The sequence below is a fragment of the Schistocerca nitens genome, chromosome 3 (assembly GCF_023898315.1).
Source record: "Schistocerca nitens isolate TAMUIC-IGC-003100 chromosome 3, iqSchNite1.1, whole genome shotgun sequence".
NCBI lineage: Eukaryota > Metazoa > Arthropoda > Insecta > Orthoptera > Acrididae > Schistocerca > Schistocerca nitens.
The window spans coordinates 650,036,998-650,058,090 of NC_064616.1; the positions used below are offsets into that span (position 1 = coordinate 650,036,998).

The following is a 21,093-nucleotide window of genomic DNA, read 5'->3' on the forward strand; positions in this document are numbered from 1 at the left end:
TCCTCTTCACAATAAGTAGGTCACCCCCAACTTAAAAATCTGAATGTCCTGTTTCTCACCCCTTTCTAACCTTTCTCAATCAATCACTGGAGAAGTGGCTCATACTGAATGGAGCGATAGGCAACAGTTTCCCAAACTTTCCGGTAAAGCAAAATAAATGACATCAGTAATATTTTATCTGTGCCAGATCTTGTCAACTCCATGACTTAAGGATTGTTGGTGATGATGACGCAATCCGCCAGAAGTACTTTTTAAAAAGCTTTATTTAAATGCTGTAACTAATTTCAGGCCAGTGTGCCCACCTACAGAAAGCCAATTTTTCCAACGCTACTGACGAAAACATTAATGTACTAGGAAAAGTTAACCATTTTGAGACAGGCACAATAACCTGAAACCAGTTATGGCAGTAAAATAAAGCTTTTTAAAAATATTTGCAGCTGGTTGAATTTGTCACTGACAGTAATATTAGCGGTTTATTAAAAAAAAATTGTGTCGTAAAGTCCTGCCCAGTAGAGGAGTTCTGACAACAATATAAGTAGACAACTGTGACAAAGCAAGCTGGGATATTTTTACTTTCCCTCTTGTTTTCCCATCTGCCTCCTTAAATTAGTTTTTTCAATTCTGACTAATTACCATTAATATACCCGAGTATAATCTGCATTTTCTTAAAAGAGAACGACTGGCCCTAAAGCCAGCCCTTAATTAATTCCAAAGTAATTAACAGTTTTGTCAAAATAATTGTTTGCATAACGATATCTGTGAATTTCATCATTTAAACAAATAATTCAGCCTAACTCTTGTAGTAGAAGAAACTTTTGAAAAGAACCAATTTTTCGATGTAGTCAGTTAATCGAATAAGTTAAGTTTCAATTGTAATTTCTGTAAATTAAACATCGAAAAATGTATAGTTTCAGTACCTATTATTGTGAGGATATATACGGCCCCAATTTTTGGTTCCAAAACAGTCAGTCCACGGAAAAGTTTCAGACAAGGAACCTGTATTGGTTAGATCAACACCAATGCAACAACTGTGAAATAAGTGTAACACAATTAGTTCATGTGTTAATACAATGACTGTCTGTTCCATATGTACCTTTTTATTCTTCAAGAACTGTGAACTGTGTGGTTAGGCTTTTACTGCTTGTAGATATTCAACAGTAAACTATTGTAGCAGTATGTGGATGTTTGCCTGCAACCTATTAATGAGGCTTATCTAAAGTTAAACAATAGTGCACTGGCCATATAACTGTGTATTATTGAGGGTTTGTGAACACTGAAAGGAAGGAACTGTGAAACAACTATGCACCTGTCGGCTACATCATTTGAAGTAGTCAGTGTTGAACTTCTCCCCCCATTTTTCAGCCAGTATCACAATGCAGTACGTTGACACCAAGGACAACAAACGAAGAAATAAAGCAAGCGAATGCCACACAATCCACAAAACATTACATCGATAGATCCAGAGGAATGACACTACAACTGTATCTGAAACAACTGTTTTGTGCTGTAACTTATTTAACAAACATGATGTGACACCGTACACATGAAACTTTCATGTTAACTGACTGGCTGTGGAGCCTACTCATTTAAACAAGACTGAAAACATTACTAATCTTTTTGATTATATTTTCCTTTAAACAGAATTAGTACAGAAACATCCCTAACTCATACCCCCCCCCTTCTCCCCTTTCACCCCACAAGCACACAAATTAAAGCAAATGAGTATTCCTACTCTTGTTACAGAAGAGTTTCACGTTGTGATTTAATGACAGCAACAACACACACTGCTTACAAACATAGGGTCAGAAATGACAAACTGGTCAAAACATTATCATTCTAAAGTTATTTTTCTTTTTCTTCCCCATACAATGTTCTGTGGTGTCTGTAATGTATTTTCACTAATTAACCAAATACTGACTAATGACTTCGGTGAAAAATTGGATCTCTGTGACAGTTTGGAACTCAAACCTGGAACAACATATTCCATGGATAACTCTGCCATCTGGCCACATCCCATAGCACAACTCACAGCTCCACTCAGTCCTTCCCCCCCCCCCTCCCCCCCCCTCCCCCCCCCTCCCATGATATCCAAGTAGGCAGATTTCCCCACTATAACAACACAAACACTTCTTACATCAGTCTTAACACATTTTTATAGAAACCTTTACTAATTAGCAAAATGTTGGCTGATGCTGATTTATCCGAGAGATTAAAAGTGTGCATAACATTGGGGCTCACGTGGAGATCATATTTTAGGAGGAAATAGAAATAATTTGGAACTAGTCTAAAAATGACATTGCAGTGACTGTTATGTTTCAGGTTCTGTTTAGGACTCATACCTAACAAGAGGTAATCTGACATCGTTTGTCTCCATAGTAAAGTGAGTCTTTGTCAATATTCGGGTATCATTATTTATATCCCTAAAAGTCGCGTCATAAATTTTACACTTTCAGATCTGCATTGTGTTGCACTATTTAAAGCCACAATTTATTAGTAAATTGTATGAACATGTTTCTCATTAACAGGCATAAATTAAAAAGTGTGATACTCCATATTAATGATATACTCTGTTAATAAGTTACAAACTTACCTCTGAGAAGTGTTGCCACTGTTCCTTTGTATATGCTGCGAATGCCACCTTCCTTATATAACTGTTTCACTACATCTACAGGGCCTTTGTACTTCATAGGAGCAGTGCCACCTTGTTGTACCTAAATGCAATCAAAACATCATGATCCATCACAATTAACCATGAAAGTACACAAGGTAGTGAAATTACTTTACTAAGGAGAAAAACATAGCAATATTTTCTAAATATTGAGTTAAAATAGTCTGCTGGAAAGAGCAGCTACATTACGAACCATAATACTGGAGGAAAAAATGCTGAAAACAGCAAACTGCATTAAATGACTACACACAAATTTCTTAAATATCTTTCATTCAATAAGAGCAAATGAGATTACACTCTTTTGATTTAGCCTAGAAAATAACACTGGCAAAGTGCTAACTCAAATCAGCATGGACAGAAAAATCTGCTCAAGTCTTGAATGAATCAGGTTTGACATTAATCAGAAGTTAATATCAGGGAGTTAACTCAGGGTAGTTGGGTGACAATTTGAACCCTAAAACTCCACTGGCTTACCACCATCAGCATTTTGATCCAATTACTGTCTTACCTGTCTGATAATTTTTAACACTGTCATCACAAAAATGAAAGAGAGACATATAAAGTCCTGCAGATTTTGTATCCAATACTTATTGTTCTTGATGAAATGTGACAATTACATTGAAGTATGTTTAACATAGTAGAGTTCACAACAGTCTTTGATCACATTTTTTTCTTTATTGGATAACTGGTTTTGACCTAAGTGATCATCATCATCATCATCATCATCATCATCATCATCATCATCATCATCATCAGAAGAAGAAGAAGAAGAAGAAGAGTCTTACTAAAATAGTAAACAAAATACATAACAAAAACTTGTAGCCACAAAAATCACCATCAGAAGATGCAAGAACATAAAACTACGATGAATTTAAATGACCCATAGTGTAGATCAACCATCAGCATGCTGTCACTGTAGTATAATAAGACTATAGAGGAGAAAGAACTTTTAACTATCCTACAGTTTCATTCTACATTTGGAGTAGTCTAGTTTAGACTACATAGTCTCACAGTGATTGAAGGAGAGCTAGTAGGGAAATAAGTATTTGTTAATACATGCATCCACAGAATACACAGGTTTAAGTCTACATGCTCAACAGCATGCGAACTTTGTCAGTCTGGAGTGCACAGTTGATTGATTGATAATTTTTTATAACAAGGTATAAGACAAACACTGATGTGACATGGAAATCAAATGTGGTGAAAATTATTCTGTTTGATATGGACAAATGTTGTTGTTAGGGGATTACCTCCAGATCTGACAAAAATCAAGATTCTAAATAACAAGAGAGATGTCAGAGTACAGAACCCCCTGATTTATCTACATTCTACAAGATTTGATATAAGGATTAGGATGATTATTACAGAATACTTTGATTTCAGGTTAAGTAAAAGAATGGGTCTCTCTATGAATAAATCAACAGAAAAATGAACACTAAATGTTAAAGTAAGGGCTAATGTCAAAATTTATCTCCATTTTTCTGAATCAATAGGATTAAGATATCTTTGTGAGAGGGGGAAGGAGGGGGGGCGGAGGGGAGGAGCAAATACCTGAAGGATTCATATTTATCTTAGCAACAAAAGGAAAGTAACGAACACCCATATTGCACATGTTCTCTTTTATATTGTCGAGATCCAATCCCAAATTGGGTAACAGCTCCATATTAGTAGGAAAAGAATGAAATGCAATTTTCTAGTGTAATTTTGGAGACTGACAGCATTGTCCAATACAAGGCGGAGCAAAAACACATCTAATACTGATGAACATGGTAATTAAAGTAGTAACTTAGAGGCAGATCTGGAACTCTAACAATCCTGATGGACAACTATTCAGCACTCAAAAATGAAATTCTTGCCAAGTTCTACACCAATAGAAACAAAGCTCACAGCAGTATATACTGCCTTTTACAAACTAAAAAGTCAAAATGTTTCTAAATGTTATCATAAACCTGGATTTTCATGGCCATGGCATGAAAGGGTCAAGTGACTGCACCAGTTACAGATGTACGCATTAATGTACAACAGCAGACCTCATGGTTGGCTATGAAAAGAATTCTGTTTGACATTAATGAAATAAAGTTCCACATTTTTCAGTAAACTTGGAGAAGTATCAGATACACCGAACTGGTTGAAACACTGAGACAAACTCACTGACAATTAGCAGATAACTTTCCTATAAGAATTAAAAAAAAATTGAGCAATTTGCAGAAATCAGTGCTTGACCAAAATACTTAAAAAGAGGAGAGAGCTGCATTATCAAAAGATAATGCTGTAGGTGTGAAGGTTACCACTGAGCACTTTGTATCATTGTTTTAAATACCATTAATATACGTGTTGTTTGAACTACATAATTATGCAAGTGTGCTATAACTCTCAAATCTCCGCATATGCACATAACATGAATTCAGCATCATGTAGTCCTGATGGATTCGCTTCTCCCAATATGTTGCACATTCTGATTCAAAGGTATTTTAATTAAGATATTCATTTTGGTCAATGAAGATGCATGTCATTTAAATATGGTGCAACCAATGCAAATTTCAAAGAGAAGAGCTACCAAAGACATTCAATATTAGAAGTATATTTTAATTTACCTTTATGGAATAAATGAAGCTTCTACTGTTCAAAAAGATGTAAATGTGTGCTAATACATGTTTTTATTATTTATCAATAATCCAGTTGATCAAGGATGAAGTGGGAAATTGGAAACGATAAATGAGAAAAGGTACTCATCACCATTTTAAAATTAAGTGTAATTTACTATAAATTTGATGAGTGGGCTATTTTTTTAATACTGAGTGGCTATGTTGGACCTTGGTTCAATGCGCTTATATAAAATGGATTGGTGATGGTCTTTCATAATTTGTGGGTTGGCAAGGTAGTAGTAGTAGTAGTAGTAGTAGTAGTATTGACGACGATGACATATTTAAAGGGACTAAACAACTGAATCACCAATCCCTCCTTATCATGAGAGAAACACGTAAAAAGCGAATAAAATGAGGACTTGGTTGCTCCAACTACACAACCATGTCAAACAGTTTAAAAAGGGTGTGACAGCAGTTGCAACAAGATAGGTAAAAGAAAACAAGAGATAGCCCAGGCAGCATTTTGTGCAGGAGGGTCTAAGGCACAACAAAGTCAGGAGGTTGCATTGTGCGTAATTGTGGTTGCATTGTGCGTAATTGACACACACACACACACACACACACACACACACACACACACACACACACAGGAATTGGATGAGTATTATAATTAAGTGAGAACATGCCTCAAATCAACCAGCAGGGTGCACTCAACAAGAATATGCATTAACATCAGTAGACTACCACAGCTGAAGTGAGGACATCCACCCAATACAGAAGAAACTCGTGGGCGAGTCTTGTGTGACCAATACATAGTCACCACAACACAATGGCCTCTTTCAGAGAGGTCTGGAGAGATGAACGACACACCTTAGTGGACCCTTTAATTGCTCTCAACTTGTTTTGCGTCATATTAACCTGCCATTCCAATTCCTGGAGCCTAAAAATATTGCATCAAAGTTGTAATCTTAAGTCTGTGTCTGGTATCTCTATTTCAAGTTGATTTCCTGAAGCTAGATGGTAGGCAAGTTCATTTCCAATGCTTATGTGGCTCCGTGTCCATATGAAGGTCACTGTCTTTCCAAATCTGTAGAGGTCAACCAGGAGGTCCTGGATGTTGGTGACCAAAAGATTTTTGGGATAGCATAGGATTACGCCTTTTAAGCAACTCATGGAATCGCCACAGATCAGGAAGTTCATCATGGCCTGGGATTTGACATACTGCAAAGCCTGAGATATGGCAACGAACTTGAGCCGTGCATGGCTCATGTTCCCGCCTTAATGTATTTTACACCCTATTTTTAACATACTTCCACCTCACTATGTTAATTTAAATTACTACTGTCACTGAGTTGCTGCTTTGCCTGACCGTCAGTGGCATTAGTAGCGCATATTGATACATCCCCTCTCATAGTATCTTTGCTCGACTGCTATCACTTTCCAGTCACTGTCTGTCTTAAGGGAATTCAGGTAGCGAGCTCGGGTCTGCCAGTCACTTGGAACACATCTGGAGCGCAGTCCGGACCTGCCAGTCGGGGAGTTGCAATGCGGCACTAGTGCAGTAGGGTTGGAGTACCAGTGAGGTCTGCGTCAACATGGCTCGCCCGATGATTCTGGCCGTTAGTGTTCCGGTTACCTACCCCGGCCACTAATGTAATTTCAGGCAGCGTCCTTTCGTCACCTGTTATCGCTGTCCAACATGCTGTGTAATTTAGACAGCTAATACATACTTCATTGTGGATTATCACGTACGTAACCTTTTGTGTTTGAGTTCTCATGTACTGACTGATGGCAAGCAAGTCGACGTGTCGGTCGGTCTGTGGCTGTCCCCTGGTTGGGTTCTGACAGATCAAGTGTAGTTGGGCTCACCACCTGTCTCACCAAAGTGAACGAGGGCAGACCAACCTTCCTGGAGGCTTCCGAGTGCCGTTGTCTTTATTGTCTTTCCCACCGGTGTTTAATTATATGTTTTCAGCTACTTAAAATTTAATACTTATGGTTATGGGTTTTTTTTTTTTTTTTTTTTTTTTTTGGAAAATTAATTGTGGCGTTTCAGCCTTGCAACTTTATTCTTAAAATTATCTTTCAAGCTTAAACATTGTGGCCTTCTGCCTTTTAAAGATTATGATAACACATTTTAAAATTTTGAAACATAATTGTGGCCCCCAGCCATTTGTATTGCACCTTGCACATGTTTGTTCTATCTACTTTGCCTAGCTCTAATCTATGTTTCTTTATTATTTTATTTGCTATTTTTATTGCATTTTTATCTTGTTGATTTTGAAGATTTCTTGTTTGGAGACCTTCGGCCATGAAAGAGTTGCATTTGGTAAAGGTTCGGCTATGTGCCGCTTTGGTTGTAAATGTGTCATTAAATTACAATTAGAAGGTGAAACTGACCCCAACCTTATTGGCCCTTTCCACAATCCCAATTACCTGTTCTGTCCAGCGGGTTTAGCAGGCGTTTCACAACTCTGCAGTGTATATACTGCAGGCACTCAGCACAGTGTGCCTCTTATCTCCTTACATGTGCAAAACTGTAACTGACCCTGTTGTTAACTTTTGATCCAGCCGTGTAGACGCATAGCAAATTAGAATAATCATAGAAGATCGAAAGAAACCAGTGTCGGAGAAAGGTAGGATTCAGCATCCCTATCAGGGCAAAACAAAAAAAAAAAAAAAAAAAAGAGGGCCATCCATATCAAAGGACAGGGCACGGGGGGGGGGGGGGGGGGGGTGTCAGAAGGGAGCTCTAGGACCACAGACTACCAGAGACTGCTGGAGGTTCTTAAGTGCATATCGAGTTGGAACTCGGCTGGTATACCCAATTTGAGGTGGTGTGCAAACAGTCTGAACTGTTGGTTGTGGAACAGAGTTGAGTGACAGGGGTGAGCAGGCAACTGACAGATTGTGACTGCGTAACTTTCCACAGGCCGCTGTCATCAAACCTGCAGCTTTGGGACACTGGCTTCCGCCAGGAGGCTGTCAACAGAACTCTAAATCAATGTGGAGATTTCCACATTTTATCTTCCAGGAGCGAGATGGTCTGCACTTTTCTTCAGACTGCAGCCTGTGGCTGCTGGTAATTGTTTTGAGAGGGGGACACTTTGACAGGTGTCATCACCCCTGATGCCAGAGAATGACTAGCATCTCTGGCTGCACCAATGGTATGGGAACCACCTGTGCTATAGGTGTAGGGGATAAGGGAGTTTACGTTCCCTCCCCCAACTGTAGTGCAGGCTCTGGAAGATGACCAGGGCCTGGAGGTGTCGTGTGAGAGTGTCATTGCCCAAGATGTTGACTGTGACACGATAGTCGCAAAATTGGAGACCATATTAGTTGGATGAAGTCTTTTAAACTGTTTCTTTGCATCTTTGTAAGACAGGCGGTCAAGCACTTCATACTCTTTAATTTCTTCTCCCTGAGAATTGCGGTGAAGGACGAGGGTGCAGTTCCGGACAGTTGACACATGAAGGTGGTTGGTCACAAGGATTGCCCTTATGGGACACCTGTCCACATGCCCCAGAGAGCTTTATTAGAACAGCAGGACGTGTCCAAACCTCTCACACTTAAAACATCTCGTCGAAGCGGGAAAGTAATGCCTAACATCACACCTATAAACAATGACCTTCAACTTCTCAGGCAAAATGTTGCTGTCAAAGGCTGGGATAAAAGCTCCAGTGTCCACTGCAACATCCTTGGGTCTGTTCTGGATGCGGCAAACAAAATGGACTCCACACCATGCCAGATTAGTATGCAGCTCTTCATTGGTCTGTAGCATTAGGTCCCAATGGAAGACAACACCTTGAATTCTATTGAGCTTGTTATGAGGAGAAATGGTGACTGGTGTATCTCCTGATTTGACACAGGCCTCAAGTGCCTGTGATTGGTTGGTGTGTAATGTTCTGATCAGTGAAGATCCATTTCTCATCTTTTCTATTGCCGCAACCTCCCCAAACTGATCTTCAATATTTTCAATGAAAACATTGGCTTCATTGTAGCGAAAGAGCTGCCATCAGTGCAAACTGTCCACTTCCACTTCTTCTCACCTGTCTCTTGTTTTGAGGCATGGTCACCGATGGAAATGCTGTAGGATTGTAAACTTCTGCGTTAAAATCACTGTTTCTGACTGATGAGACCACCGTGTTGGTATGGCCACCATTAAGTTTGATCCATTTCATCTCCGATCACAGGCTCTCCCTGTGGCCGCCACACCACCAAGGCAAAGACCACCTGACAGTAGCTGTTACCTGGAGTCCCGGTACCCTGAAGGGGACAGGCACCTACTCCTTCGAGGACACAGGGAGGTTACAGCTCAGGCATTGGCAGTGCGATACCTGCATTGTCAGGGGACTACCAACAAGCAGGTACATGACAACCCCACCATGATGAACTGGCTACAGCGCTGGAATTTGGGTGCAGAGGCAGATCCACTTGATTGGTATGTGCAAAACACAACAGCGTACAGCACCACAATGAGGCATCCTTCCCGAAACAGCTCGCACTTTGGTAAAATTTGGAAAGTGGAGGTCAAACCCAAAAAGAGGACCAGTATTTCAAAAAGGAGGTGAGGGGAAAAAGGCATTAAAGCGAAAAGAGCGAAAGCTTGCAAAAGTCTGAAGAACAGTCAAGACTGAGGTAAAAAACTTGAGCCAATAAAAAAAGAGATCCTATTAGTTGCCTCTCATGACAGGTAAGAAAGGGCAGCGGGTCTATTCTAACCCCCCCCCCCCCCTTCCCAATACCACAGGTGGTTAGCAAGGTAGGATCTATGTTGGGTTTCATAACATTCAAGTGATGGCTTCTGGTCAGTGAATAGCTGTATAAGTTTCGTAGTTTAACTTTTGATGAATGCTAGTCTCTGATCACCAACTTCGGAGGTTTACAATAATTCAGTGACAGAATTTTGCCGAGAGCTGATATTTTTAACATTCTTCAAATGATGAGCAATACGAGTGTCTATGTACTTTAACATTTCACAAGCAGACTTTAACAAAGTGCTACAAGACACCGAATTATAGTTTAGTGTATTTACTAGTTGGCTTCAGTAACACATCCAGCAGCTCATGCCCTTGTGGTCAGCATCAATGACTCTCGATCACGGGATCCACAGTGGTGCAAGTCACCGAAATGGCATCAAATAAAAGGACTTTCAACAGACGGCTGCACTCCCCAGAAGGGGCCCCCGGCAAAACATGCACTTCACATTTTAGTGAAACTGAGATGCTATGGGACTGTTTTCATGCAACATTTAAATAAATAGTAATTTTTGGGGAAACTGTTAGCACTTATCAGATACATGCAAGCTTAACTGCACTGATAATATTTCACATCTATGAGAACGACTGTACCTTTACACACAGTCTGAATCATTGTGGAGCCACAATTCATGTTTTATTTCTATGAAAAAATAAATAACTTTTTTTAAAATTGTATCCATAGATTTTTGTGTTGGCTACCATTATTGATCCTTCTGGATCACATACAAACAGTTATTATTTATTCTAAAAATGTGGGTAACTTATGACTGATAGAACTACATTAGCATTTGTAAAAACTTCTGTTTCAATTAGAACAGCTGCAAAGCATAGAGTGGCATGTGATCCACTCCAAAGACAATGTAAACTACTATAACTCTAGGCTGTACATTTGTGCAACTGGTCACTGTTTGCTTAACACCCAAAATCACTAAGTACATTAAACAAATAACTTCAAATATTCCTGTTTTCACAGCAATAAATTCAGGCGTTTTTATGATATATATTCGAGAGCACTTCATGAAAGAGGGAAGTTACTGAGTAGTTACTAGTATTTAGTTTTCCCACAATAACATATTTATCAAATGCATAATGACTACCTGTAACAAGCACTTTATCCTTTCTCCTGGAGCCATAATAGAAGTTGTGAAGATACCAGAAAATGCACCTGCGACGAAAAGTTGAGTCATGGTCAGCTCTTGATTAGGTGTTGTCTGTTGCAAGCGTTTACCAAGTCCATATCCAAAGAAACTCAATGCAAATATTGGTGCTACACCTGTTATAGGTGCAGCCATACCTGGAAATACAAAACATACTGATGAAATCAGTTATACCTCATGCAAGTGTAGAGGGTGGGGATTGGGATGAGTGTGCAGCATTTCCAAACCCCTTGTATATTAAACAAATGGCAAAAAAGTGAAGTGTTAATACCTGATAAAAGTTAAGTCATACATAAGATAACAGCGGAAAGATGGAGGAGGAGTGGCAGAAATAGCCAAGTGACAACTTTGATACTGAAAGCCCCTGAGGGCATAGAAGTAATGGAAGGAGTAAGGGTCTGACTGAGGTGGTGAATGTTCCATTGGCTTATAAAGAAGACTGAAATTGTTGCTAAGCTGTTGGGCAATACCCTCATATGTTAAAATGTAAAGTGTTTGACAGAGAAGTTATACAGAAGATTCTGTACAGCCTCTCAGTCAAACATTTTATATTTTAGAATTTGTTAATGATTTGGTTGTTTTTCAACTTTTCTTGCTCTTAAAAGAGTAAGCAGTAAACAAAGTAGTTCTGCATTAATGTCTGAAACAGTCTGGAGTGTAAGCTTTATGACAAAATTTTTGAAGACAAACTGGAGAGACTAGAGAAAAACATAACTTAAAGAATGGCACAAATATTGAGCACGTAAGATGCATTTTGGGATACCATCTGGGTGCAATGAGTGAGAAATCACAAAAAAATGGTGTAATTACTGACAAAGATGGCTTGCCTGACAATATGGTACCAATTTACTGAATGGTGGAAACATGTAATTGGAAATGGTATGTTCTTGGTAATGCTGTAAATGTAATACTGTCAATCTGTAATGCAAAATTCGTCTGAATTCATTAGTTCTCACAGAGTTCTATTATTTATTGTGATAAGTTCAGCTATGAGTTTCAATGCGTGGTTTGTGGCAGAATTACTGTTCTTTCTCAATTTCGACAAATTGGAAGAATGTCATCCACACTAACAAACAACTATGAATCAATGATAAAATGCTTATAAGTACACCCAGTCAGCTAAGTGTCAGATGCTGGCTGGCATGATTTTTTTAAAGGACAGCACTCTATGGGCTGCAAACATGACCAGGCAGTAAGCTAAATGTGAGCAATGATATGGAAGATGTGGCAAAATTCTTCAGGTGAATTTACACATGGACCCAGAAACCTGTTAATAGCTAGGCGCAAGTAGAACCCAGCTGCGGAACTACACCCTTTATGCTAAATTCCATATGAAAACTTCAGAATATTTGCCATAAAATTGATTTACATATTCCAAACAAACTAAATTAAACCAAGTACCACAAATTCTGTGTTGAAAAGTCAATTTCATTCCACCTTCAAATTCGACCAAAATTGTAGAAAGTAGGCTATGTTTTGCAGTTCCCGAAATTACGTAAAAATACTTTAGCTATTGATGTATGCAATGTGTAATGCTATGAACTAGATCCAAAGGGCATCTAGTATCACACAGTTACAGTAGTAGCTAGCAGAAATAATTTATTTGTATTCTGTATAGTTTTTAAAGGGGAAAAAAAACCCTAACACTTAACCAAATGAGAACATACATATACAGTGAACAGCACACATTGTGAAAGAAATCTAACAACCTACACCAAACCTTCATCCTCTAAGTTGGTATTAACGAAATTGATACATCAATTCATTGGCCAATAATAGAATTGCCTTTTATTACAAATTGATGTCACTTGAAATAAATGTCATGACATCAATGGATGTGACTAACAGGTGCACAAGTTGAGGTAGCCATTTAGGTTTTAATAACCGTATTTCACTTGTTATATGTAATTTTGTGTCTTTCTTGATGTTACGAGGCTTACATTTTGTGTGTTCATTTAAATATTATGGATTGTATATTAATTTGAAACAATGGAAGGTGACCATGATCAAAAGAAATATCTTTTGGGGTCAGCATCAAAAGGAGTATCTTTTGAGGTATATTACTTATATGTTTTCCGTGTCAAATGTAAATGGGTGTCCCAAAATGATCCACACAGCCGGAAAAAAATTAGTACACCTTTTAGAGGTTTCCAATCCATCACGATTTATTGTAGCAACAGTGCATATGGAATACATGAAATGATTACACTTACAGATCAATAGCACAAGCATTTCTGAAGTACCAAGTATCAAGCCATGCTGAAACACTCACTCATGTCAGTATGTGGTGTAGGCTCCACGGATGGTGCTGACTCTGGCATCCAGTCGGTCATGCAGATGGTGAATACTGTCTTGGGATACGTAATGCCATTCCTGCTTGACCCCTTCATTTAGTTCTGTAAGAGTACTTTGTTGACGAGTAGCATGAGTCACTTCTCGACCCATCGTATACTACACATGTTTGACTGGAGAGAAGTCCAGATTTTGTGCTGGCCAGGGAAGTTGCTGCATGCCTTGCAAAGCACACCGAGTTTCACGGGCAGTGCACAGGCAAGCATTGTTTTGTTGTAACAACACATCTCCTTCCTGTTGCAAGTACAGCAAAAGAACGGGTCTAACAACATTCTGCATGTACCAAGTGCTGGTTATTAGTGTCTCCTCCAGAAACACCAAAGATGAATGAGAACTGCAGCGTATTGCACCCCGGACCATAGGGTCTGGGATAGGGCCAGTGTGTCTTGGACGAATGCAGTGTACAAGACAGTGCTTACCAGGTCTAACAGGCAGAATCTGCTTTCATTGTTAAGGCCACAGCATGCCATTCCATCCTCCAAGTGATCCTCTGATGGCACCAGTCGAGTCATCTATGTTAATTCTGTGGCATGTGTGGAAGACGCTTTTAATACTATGGTCCTGGCAGGTGTCTGTGCTGTGAATATGTCCAGAACCTTGTCTAATGAGCTAAAAACATTTTTAGCTCATGAATTCACGAGCTAAAAAAGTACACAAGTCATGGAAAATCAGCACACAGGGGGAGGAGAGGAAGGGGGGGGGGGAGGAAATCACATCATTTTCCTTTTGTTCATCCAACCCACGGGACACTTACATATTGTGATACTATTGTAACTATGACCACTGATGCCAGCATCATTGCACAACTGACACAGCACATCCAACTTGTGTTGCAACATTCTGAAAGGACCACCCTGGCACTCAGAAGACCAGAATTGGACCCCTTTCAAACTCACTCAGTTGGCTGTAGGAAGCACGGGTGTGTGTATACGGCATGGTTGCCTGCTTGCTTCACATATTTGCACCACACTGAACATTCCCTCTTAAAAGGTAGATACAGATGGCACTCTGACAGCTATTCCACTATGCTATCTGTTGGCGGACAATGTTGAAACCATTATCAGTAAATCTACTATCCTCCAGATGGCATATGCCATCACTGTATCGAAATTGACATCGTCTTCCTAGGTGTACTATTTATTTTTTCTTTTTTTTCCAGCAGTGTATTTGTGAAACTTTGGGGAGAATTCATGAGCTAAAAAAGTATGTAAGCCATGGAAAATCAGCATGCAGGGAAAGGGGAATTGGTGGGAGGGAATCACATCATTTTCATTTTGTTTACACAACCCACAGGAAGCTTACATATTGTGATACTATTTTAATTGTCCTAGGGCTTAGGATTTGTTCTTTTACATATGTTCTTATCCTTTCCTGCATATTCATCCTTCAGTAGAGTGGTTGTGCATGAGTAGATGATACACTTTTTTTTTCTTATTCTTGTCAGTTTTTGGGAACTTCTAGCTTTCCACTAATAACTGGTATCGTGCGGCACACTAGGAGGAAGACTGAATCACTTAGATGTATAGCTTTTTCTGAATTTATCCCTTTTCTTCAACCATATAGAGATTTTCTCCTTTAACCAAGGAGTTGCACATTTTGTAGGCTGTAATAACTAATACTTTTGACTAATGAATTTTTTCTTCCAAAAATCTGTTTCTTTCCCTGATATATAATAGTCATTTTCCTGAACAGTTAATGTAGTCTTGTGGAGATAAATATGATGACTTTTCTTTATTTTGTAGTTACTTTCATGTGTCTCTTACAGACTAGTGTGGTAGCAGAGTCACATTTCTGGAATTTGAAATGTCTCTTAAACATTATTCCAACATCAATAAATATGAGCAGAGCTAGTGAACTAAAGGTTAAATGCAGAAAATCATGGGTATACCACAGCCATGCTTCCACGTCGACAGACAAACCAAATATTCATGGCTCCAAGATCATGCTCTGCATTTGGTGGGACTAGCTCAGCGTCATGTACTACGAGGTGTTAAAACCAAGCGAAACAATCACAGGTGCTCATTATTGAACACACTTAATGCGTTTGAGCAGTGCATTAAAAGACAAATGGCCGCAATACAGCGAGATGCACAATAAAGTGATTTTGCAGCACGACGACGCTTGAACCCATGTTGCAAAAGAGGTCAAAACGGAAGCAAAGTTTTACACCTTGTAACAAATAATTTTAGTGCCCTGGTGCGTAATTTAGTCCCCTAGTGGATGATGATGTTTTATTACAAAAACCCAAGGCAAACAAGAGGCAAGCATTAGACAATTTTTAATGACACTTTTTGATAGGAGAAATTATCCCTACTTCTTACCCTTGTACAGCCCTCTAACACCTTCCCGTGATACAGTCTTCCTGAAGCAGTCCCATGTTCCGGTGTAGAGAGGTTTCTCACCAGGTAAGGTTTTTGGCATTGTCTGTAGCCTGACCTGCAACAGTTTTCAGAAATTAAATGACAGACAAGATTCATTATATGTTTAAGAGCTAAGAGTTCTGAATTCATTTAGCGCATAAATGCTGTTAAATAGGAAGACAAGTATACTTGCCACAAAGTAGGGCCAATACTCAACCTGTGATAAACATAACTTATCATGAAGAATAAAACAAAGCTATATTTCTCATGTTTCTTAGATTGTGTGTTGAAGAAAGACATTACAATTTATTAGGGTAACACCCTGAGCAAAACTACATAAAATATTTATAATTCAGAATTTGCCTTACTCATAAGGGAGGAATTTCCAGATGCCAACCACATAAATAACATGTTACAAAAAAGGACAGGAAACTATATCAATACAATTTAGTTTGGTAATACTGCACAATACATTTAGATTTTACTTTTGCATGTATCTATCAACTGAGATGATGCGCACTATGCATGAAGGACCTTTGAATACAAAAGGGATGGATGGTGCTGACAACATGAAAATGGAATAAAAGCAAGTAGGACAAATCAGTGGCCCATAAACATGACCAAGAAGTGTGGTTGGGGCCTGAGGAGGGACATAGGGGGTGTGTGGGGTGCGGTCAAGGCAGGGTTCTTGTTGAGGAGGGGGTGAGAGGGGAAGGAGAGGAAGTGTGATGGAGGGGGGCTAAGTCCTCAGGCAGAGCTGAGGGGTTGGAGCATCAAGCCAGGGTTCCTGACAAGGACAGGGATGAGGAGAGGGTGACCGCCACCAAGGGTGGTCATCAAGTACTGTTTCGCAAGGAGGGGGCATTGCGGGCCACAGAAGTGTGGGCAGGTGTGAGGAGTGGGAAGGGGGCTGACGCTATATTTGGGGAGGGGGGAGTGGAGATGCTGCAGATTGGGGGGGGGGGATAAGCGGCTGATTTTGTGGGGTGGGGGGGGGGAGTGGGGATGCGCGGCTGATTTCGTGGTGGGGGGGAGGGGGGAAGTTGCGGCTGATTTTTTTTTTGGGGGGGGGGGGCGGGCTCCACAGATATTGTAGGGACTCTGCAGGTTTTTGGCAGGGCAGGGGAGGCTCCGCAGGTTTTGGAGGGAGTGGAAGGCTCTAAGGGTTTCGCAGGGGGGGGGGGAGGGGAGTGGCTCAGAATTCTGAAAAGGGGCAGGGGGGGCGCCATTGTATTCGTTTGGGGGCGGGGGTGGGGGCGGGGAGGAGGTGCTGCGGGATGGGGTGGTTGGTGCTGCAGATTGGGGGGGGGGGGGGGGGTTGGACGATATGGGTGGAGCAGTCAGGAGCAATCATCTAGAAAACTAGTTGTATTTCAGAAATTTAATCACAGATGAGGTGCATGTTCAGATGGGTCATGAACTGTGGATGTTGGCTAATTCAGTGGTAATGCCGCCTCACAAACTAAGTCCTTTTACTTTCTTAAATCTCTCTCTCTCTCTCTCTCTCTCTCTCACACACACACACACACACACACACACACACACACACACACACCCTACCTATGTCTCGTATTCTGGGTGATCCTTGGTTTTTATTTTTTTCCATGTGCTGCATGAATAATGTGTACAAGCCAGAACTGGACTGCAGAATAGCTCTATCATGGTAAGTCTGATAGTGACTTTGAATCCATGTCCCTGTATCCTTCTGGCTAGCCACAACAAAATGTGTGTCGTCTTTAACAAATGAAACTTTTTTCCTGCTTGTCCAATTTAACAGCTGCATCACTTCTTAGTCGTGGATGGATTTGCACTATACAGGTATCATCAGTGGCTGAACTTTTGGCAAAACTTTAGTTCATATTTGCCTTTCTCCAAGACCAAACAAAGCTCATACGTAACTGAAAGAGGATGGTGGCAAGTGAATGCTTTCAGATTTAGTTACAATTATATTAATTTGCAACTGAGGCACAGACAAGCGAAAGTGGTTAATATTTCGACCTCTCCTCTTTATATTTGAAAGCCGGTGGATTGAATACTTCTACCCACCGAGACGCAGCATTTGTCATGACTCTTGGCGCTTGTTCAGAAGAACTTTTCATTTACTAGTCTGGTCGTATCGATTAATGTTTTCCAAAATAACTTCAGTCTTCATGATTTATTTGAGAGAAGATAACTCCTTCGCTAATGTTCATTATGCTGCCAATAGGTCAACTCTTAACTCTGCTTAAGGAACTGTCCGTAACTACTGTATCTAACTGAAAGGTTTTGTCCAATGTAAAGATGAAGAAATTTATTTCACTACTGAAGTTAGTGCCCGAGTAACGATGTAGACTACTCTAATATTGTGCACGATAAGTTCCTGAAAGCTGAGGCAACAGTGAATGAAGGAGCTCCCAAGTGGCAAGAATACTGCAAAAGCTGCAAATTTTGAATTTTGAGACTTCACGAACATCACACTCAACAGATCACTCGCCGACAAACACTTTTCGTTATTACACTAGTGTCAGAATATTTCGACTTGAAAATGCGTTCTCTCGCACATTGTACACTGCAGTATTTTACCGTGAAGCAGAAGCTTCAGAAACGAGTCAACAAGTACACTGGTAAAAATAACGTAATATTATAAACTGACAATACCTGCTATAAACTACTGTCATAACCGGTAACGATAATCTAGCTTTAATGAAGTATATATCTTAGAAATAGTTGTAAATAAACATCGTAAGGAGGTAAGTTATTTTTTCCTAGTTTATCTGTTTGCCGCTGTTCATATACCACGACCTACTTTACATTCATGTAAGCATATTGACGAAAATGCATTATTTGCAAGGGTCACTTAAACTTCTGAAAATAGCTGTAGTATATTGTCGAAAGACGTGCGACAGCAGCACTAATTTGATCTGCAGTTGCAAATCTCAACAATGTTTAATTAACAAGTAGTGATAGTCCTCCATTATCGTGCTTCGCACAGCGTTCTGACCGAGTGAGGTGGTGCAGTGGTTAGCGCACTGGATTGTCATTCGTGGCGATAACGGTTCAAAGCCGCGTCCGGTCATTCTGATTTACGTTTTCCGTGATTTCCCTAAATCGCTTCAGGCAAATGCCAGAATGGATCCTTTGAAAAGGCACGACCAATCTCCTTCCCGACCCTTCCTTCATCCAATGGGGCAGATGACCCAGCTGTTTGGTCCCCTCCCCCGAACCAACCAGCCAACTGTCTTCTGTCGCAGACCTGCTCGAGTCAGCGGTCGTCAAACTGCGGGCGAATCAAGTATACGTTCAGACCGCGGTATTCACGCGCATTTTATAATAATATGCATTTGGCAAATAAAAGCCGAATCTAAAAACGTCAACTAACCGTAACTGCTTTTTAAGGGTGTAGTTTTCCTGCTCAATAAGAAACAAAAATACAGAGACCGTATTATTTTGCCGGCCAGAGTGGCCGAGCGGTTCTAGGCGCTACAATCTGGAACCGCGCGACCGCTACGGTCGCAAATTCGAATCCTACCTCGGGCATGGATATGTGTGACGTCCTTAGGTTAGTTAGGTTTAAGTAGTTCTAAATTCTAAGGGACTGATGACCTCAGAAGTTAAGTCCCATAGTGCTCAGAGCCATTTGAGTAGTATTTTAGGATGTGCTTAATTTTAATTGAAGTCTGTGAATTGGGCTATGAGATAATAAAATTTGGCCGCTTACCGCAGGGTTCGAGGGGTAAGTAGTGCGGCCACTGAGGGCTTAGAGAATGTGAGAGGGAGGGATCTTTTATTGTTTGTCTTCCATCTTGTGCAACTAACACAGATCAGCTGCTATGGTATAAATTGCGACATGGAAGTAAGATGGATTCGTGAATATCCTTTATGGAGGCAGTCATCTTCAAATGCAGTATGTGTTTATAGTAAAGGGCAAAGAGTGGCAATCTGGCAACACTTTAACCACATGTATGGTATATACCTAGGTCAGTACATATTAGTCGTGCTGTACAGTTGGTGCAGAGGATATAGTTTTAAGTTAGCATGCAGGAGGTCGATGGTTCGATCCTGGGTTGAGGTATATGCTTTTTATTTGGTAAATGTAGTCCAGGAGGTACGGTATCTGGCATCTTAATCGTCAACGGCGATTGCACTTCCATTTCTACGATTGTAGTATGTAAGTGCAAACGTAAGATTGGTCAGCTTTGAAAGAATCCCTTTCCACTTTATCTACTAGATGCGAAACATGTTTGCTTTGTACCCTCCTCCAATGGTCCCATAGTTTAGTACCAACTACTATTCTCGCCTCGTTCAGGTCCATTACATTACGTTAGGGCCTTACGTTATCAGTACGACTATCAACGTGCTTTGCGAATTATGTTGAAATTCTTACTATTTGTGTGTGTTATCACCATGGCCCCACTATAATAATAATGTGGTGTGACTAGGGCCTCCCGTCGGGTAGACCGTTCGCCTGGTACAAGTCTTTCCATTTGACGCCACTTCGGCGACTTGCGCGTCGATGGGGATGAAATGATGATGATTAGGACAACAACACCCAGTCCCTGAGCGGAGAATATCTCCGACCAAGCCGGGAATCGAACCCGGGCCCTTAGGCTTGACATTCTGTGGTGCTGACCACTCAGCTACCGGGGTCGGACATGGCCCCACTAATAATGCCTTTCAACATGCATGCTGTTTAGTACGTATCTCAATGCATTCTTCTTCTTCTTCTTCTTCTTCTTCTTCCTCCTCCTCCTCCTCCTCCTCCTCCTCCTCGGAATGGGCCAGCTAAGGACCTGGATACTCAACTTTTCGGCCTGAAGAGGGACTACGTTTGTCCAGCAATCCTGCATTCTCTAGATATGTTTCTCCCTTTTCTCCTTTGTCCAAAGTGCGCCGGTCTTTTTACGGGGTGATCTGTTCTGAAACTTCTTTTCTTTAATGTATTATTATTATTATTATTATTATTATTATTATTATTATTATTATTCTATCGATGGGATTTTGGAAACATCACGTTTCCAAAACCGAACATTTCACAATTAGCGGTGTCTGGTAGAATCATGCAGAACAGTATCTGTCGGAGGGGTAATGCGCTTTAGGTGGAACAGTGCGCACGACTGACGGCGTGTTCATACTGTACGCGCTGTCCACCAGACAGGGACTAGTTGCGAGCGGAGTAACGCGCGTGACAGGCTCCAATGTATATGCGTACACGTATCGAATTTAATTACTGTA

At 40.4% G+C, this 21,093-nt stretch overlaps 1 protein-coding gene across 1 annotated transcript in view; it reads right to left on the bottom strand.

The window, feature by feature from the left end:
• LOC126248613 (congested-like trachea protein) overlaps positions 1 to 21,093 on the bottom strand; it is a 161,008-nt gene that overhangs the window by 53,022 nt on the left and 86,893 nt on the right. Inside the window, exons 2-4 of the mRNA XM_049949760.1 lie at positions 15,844 to 15,958; positions 11,111 to 11,307; positions 2,591 to 2,711 (exon numbers count right to left, since the gene is read on the bottom strand). Of these exons, the coding sequence (XP_049805717.1) occupies positions 2,591 to 2,711; positions 11,111 to 11,307; positions 15,844 to 15,958 (433 nt within the window). The remainder of the gene's footprint in view (positions 1 to 2,590; positions 2,712 to 11,110; positions 11,308 to 15,843; positions 15,959 to 21,093) is intronic.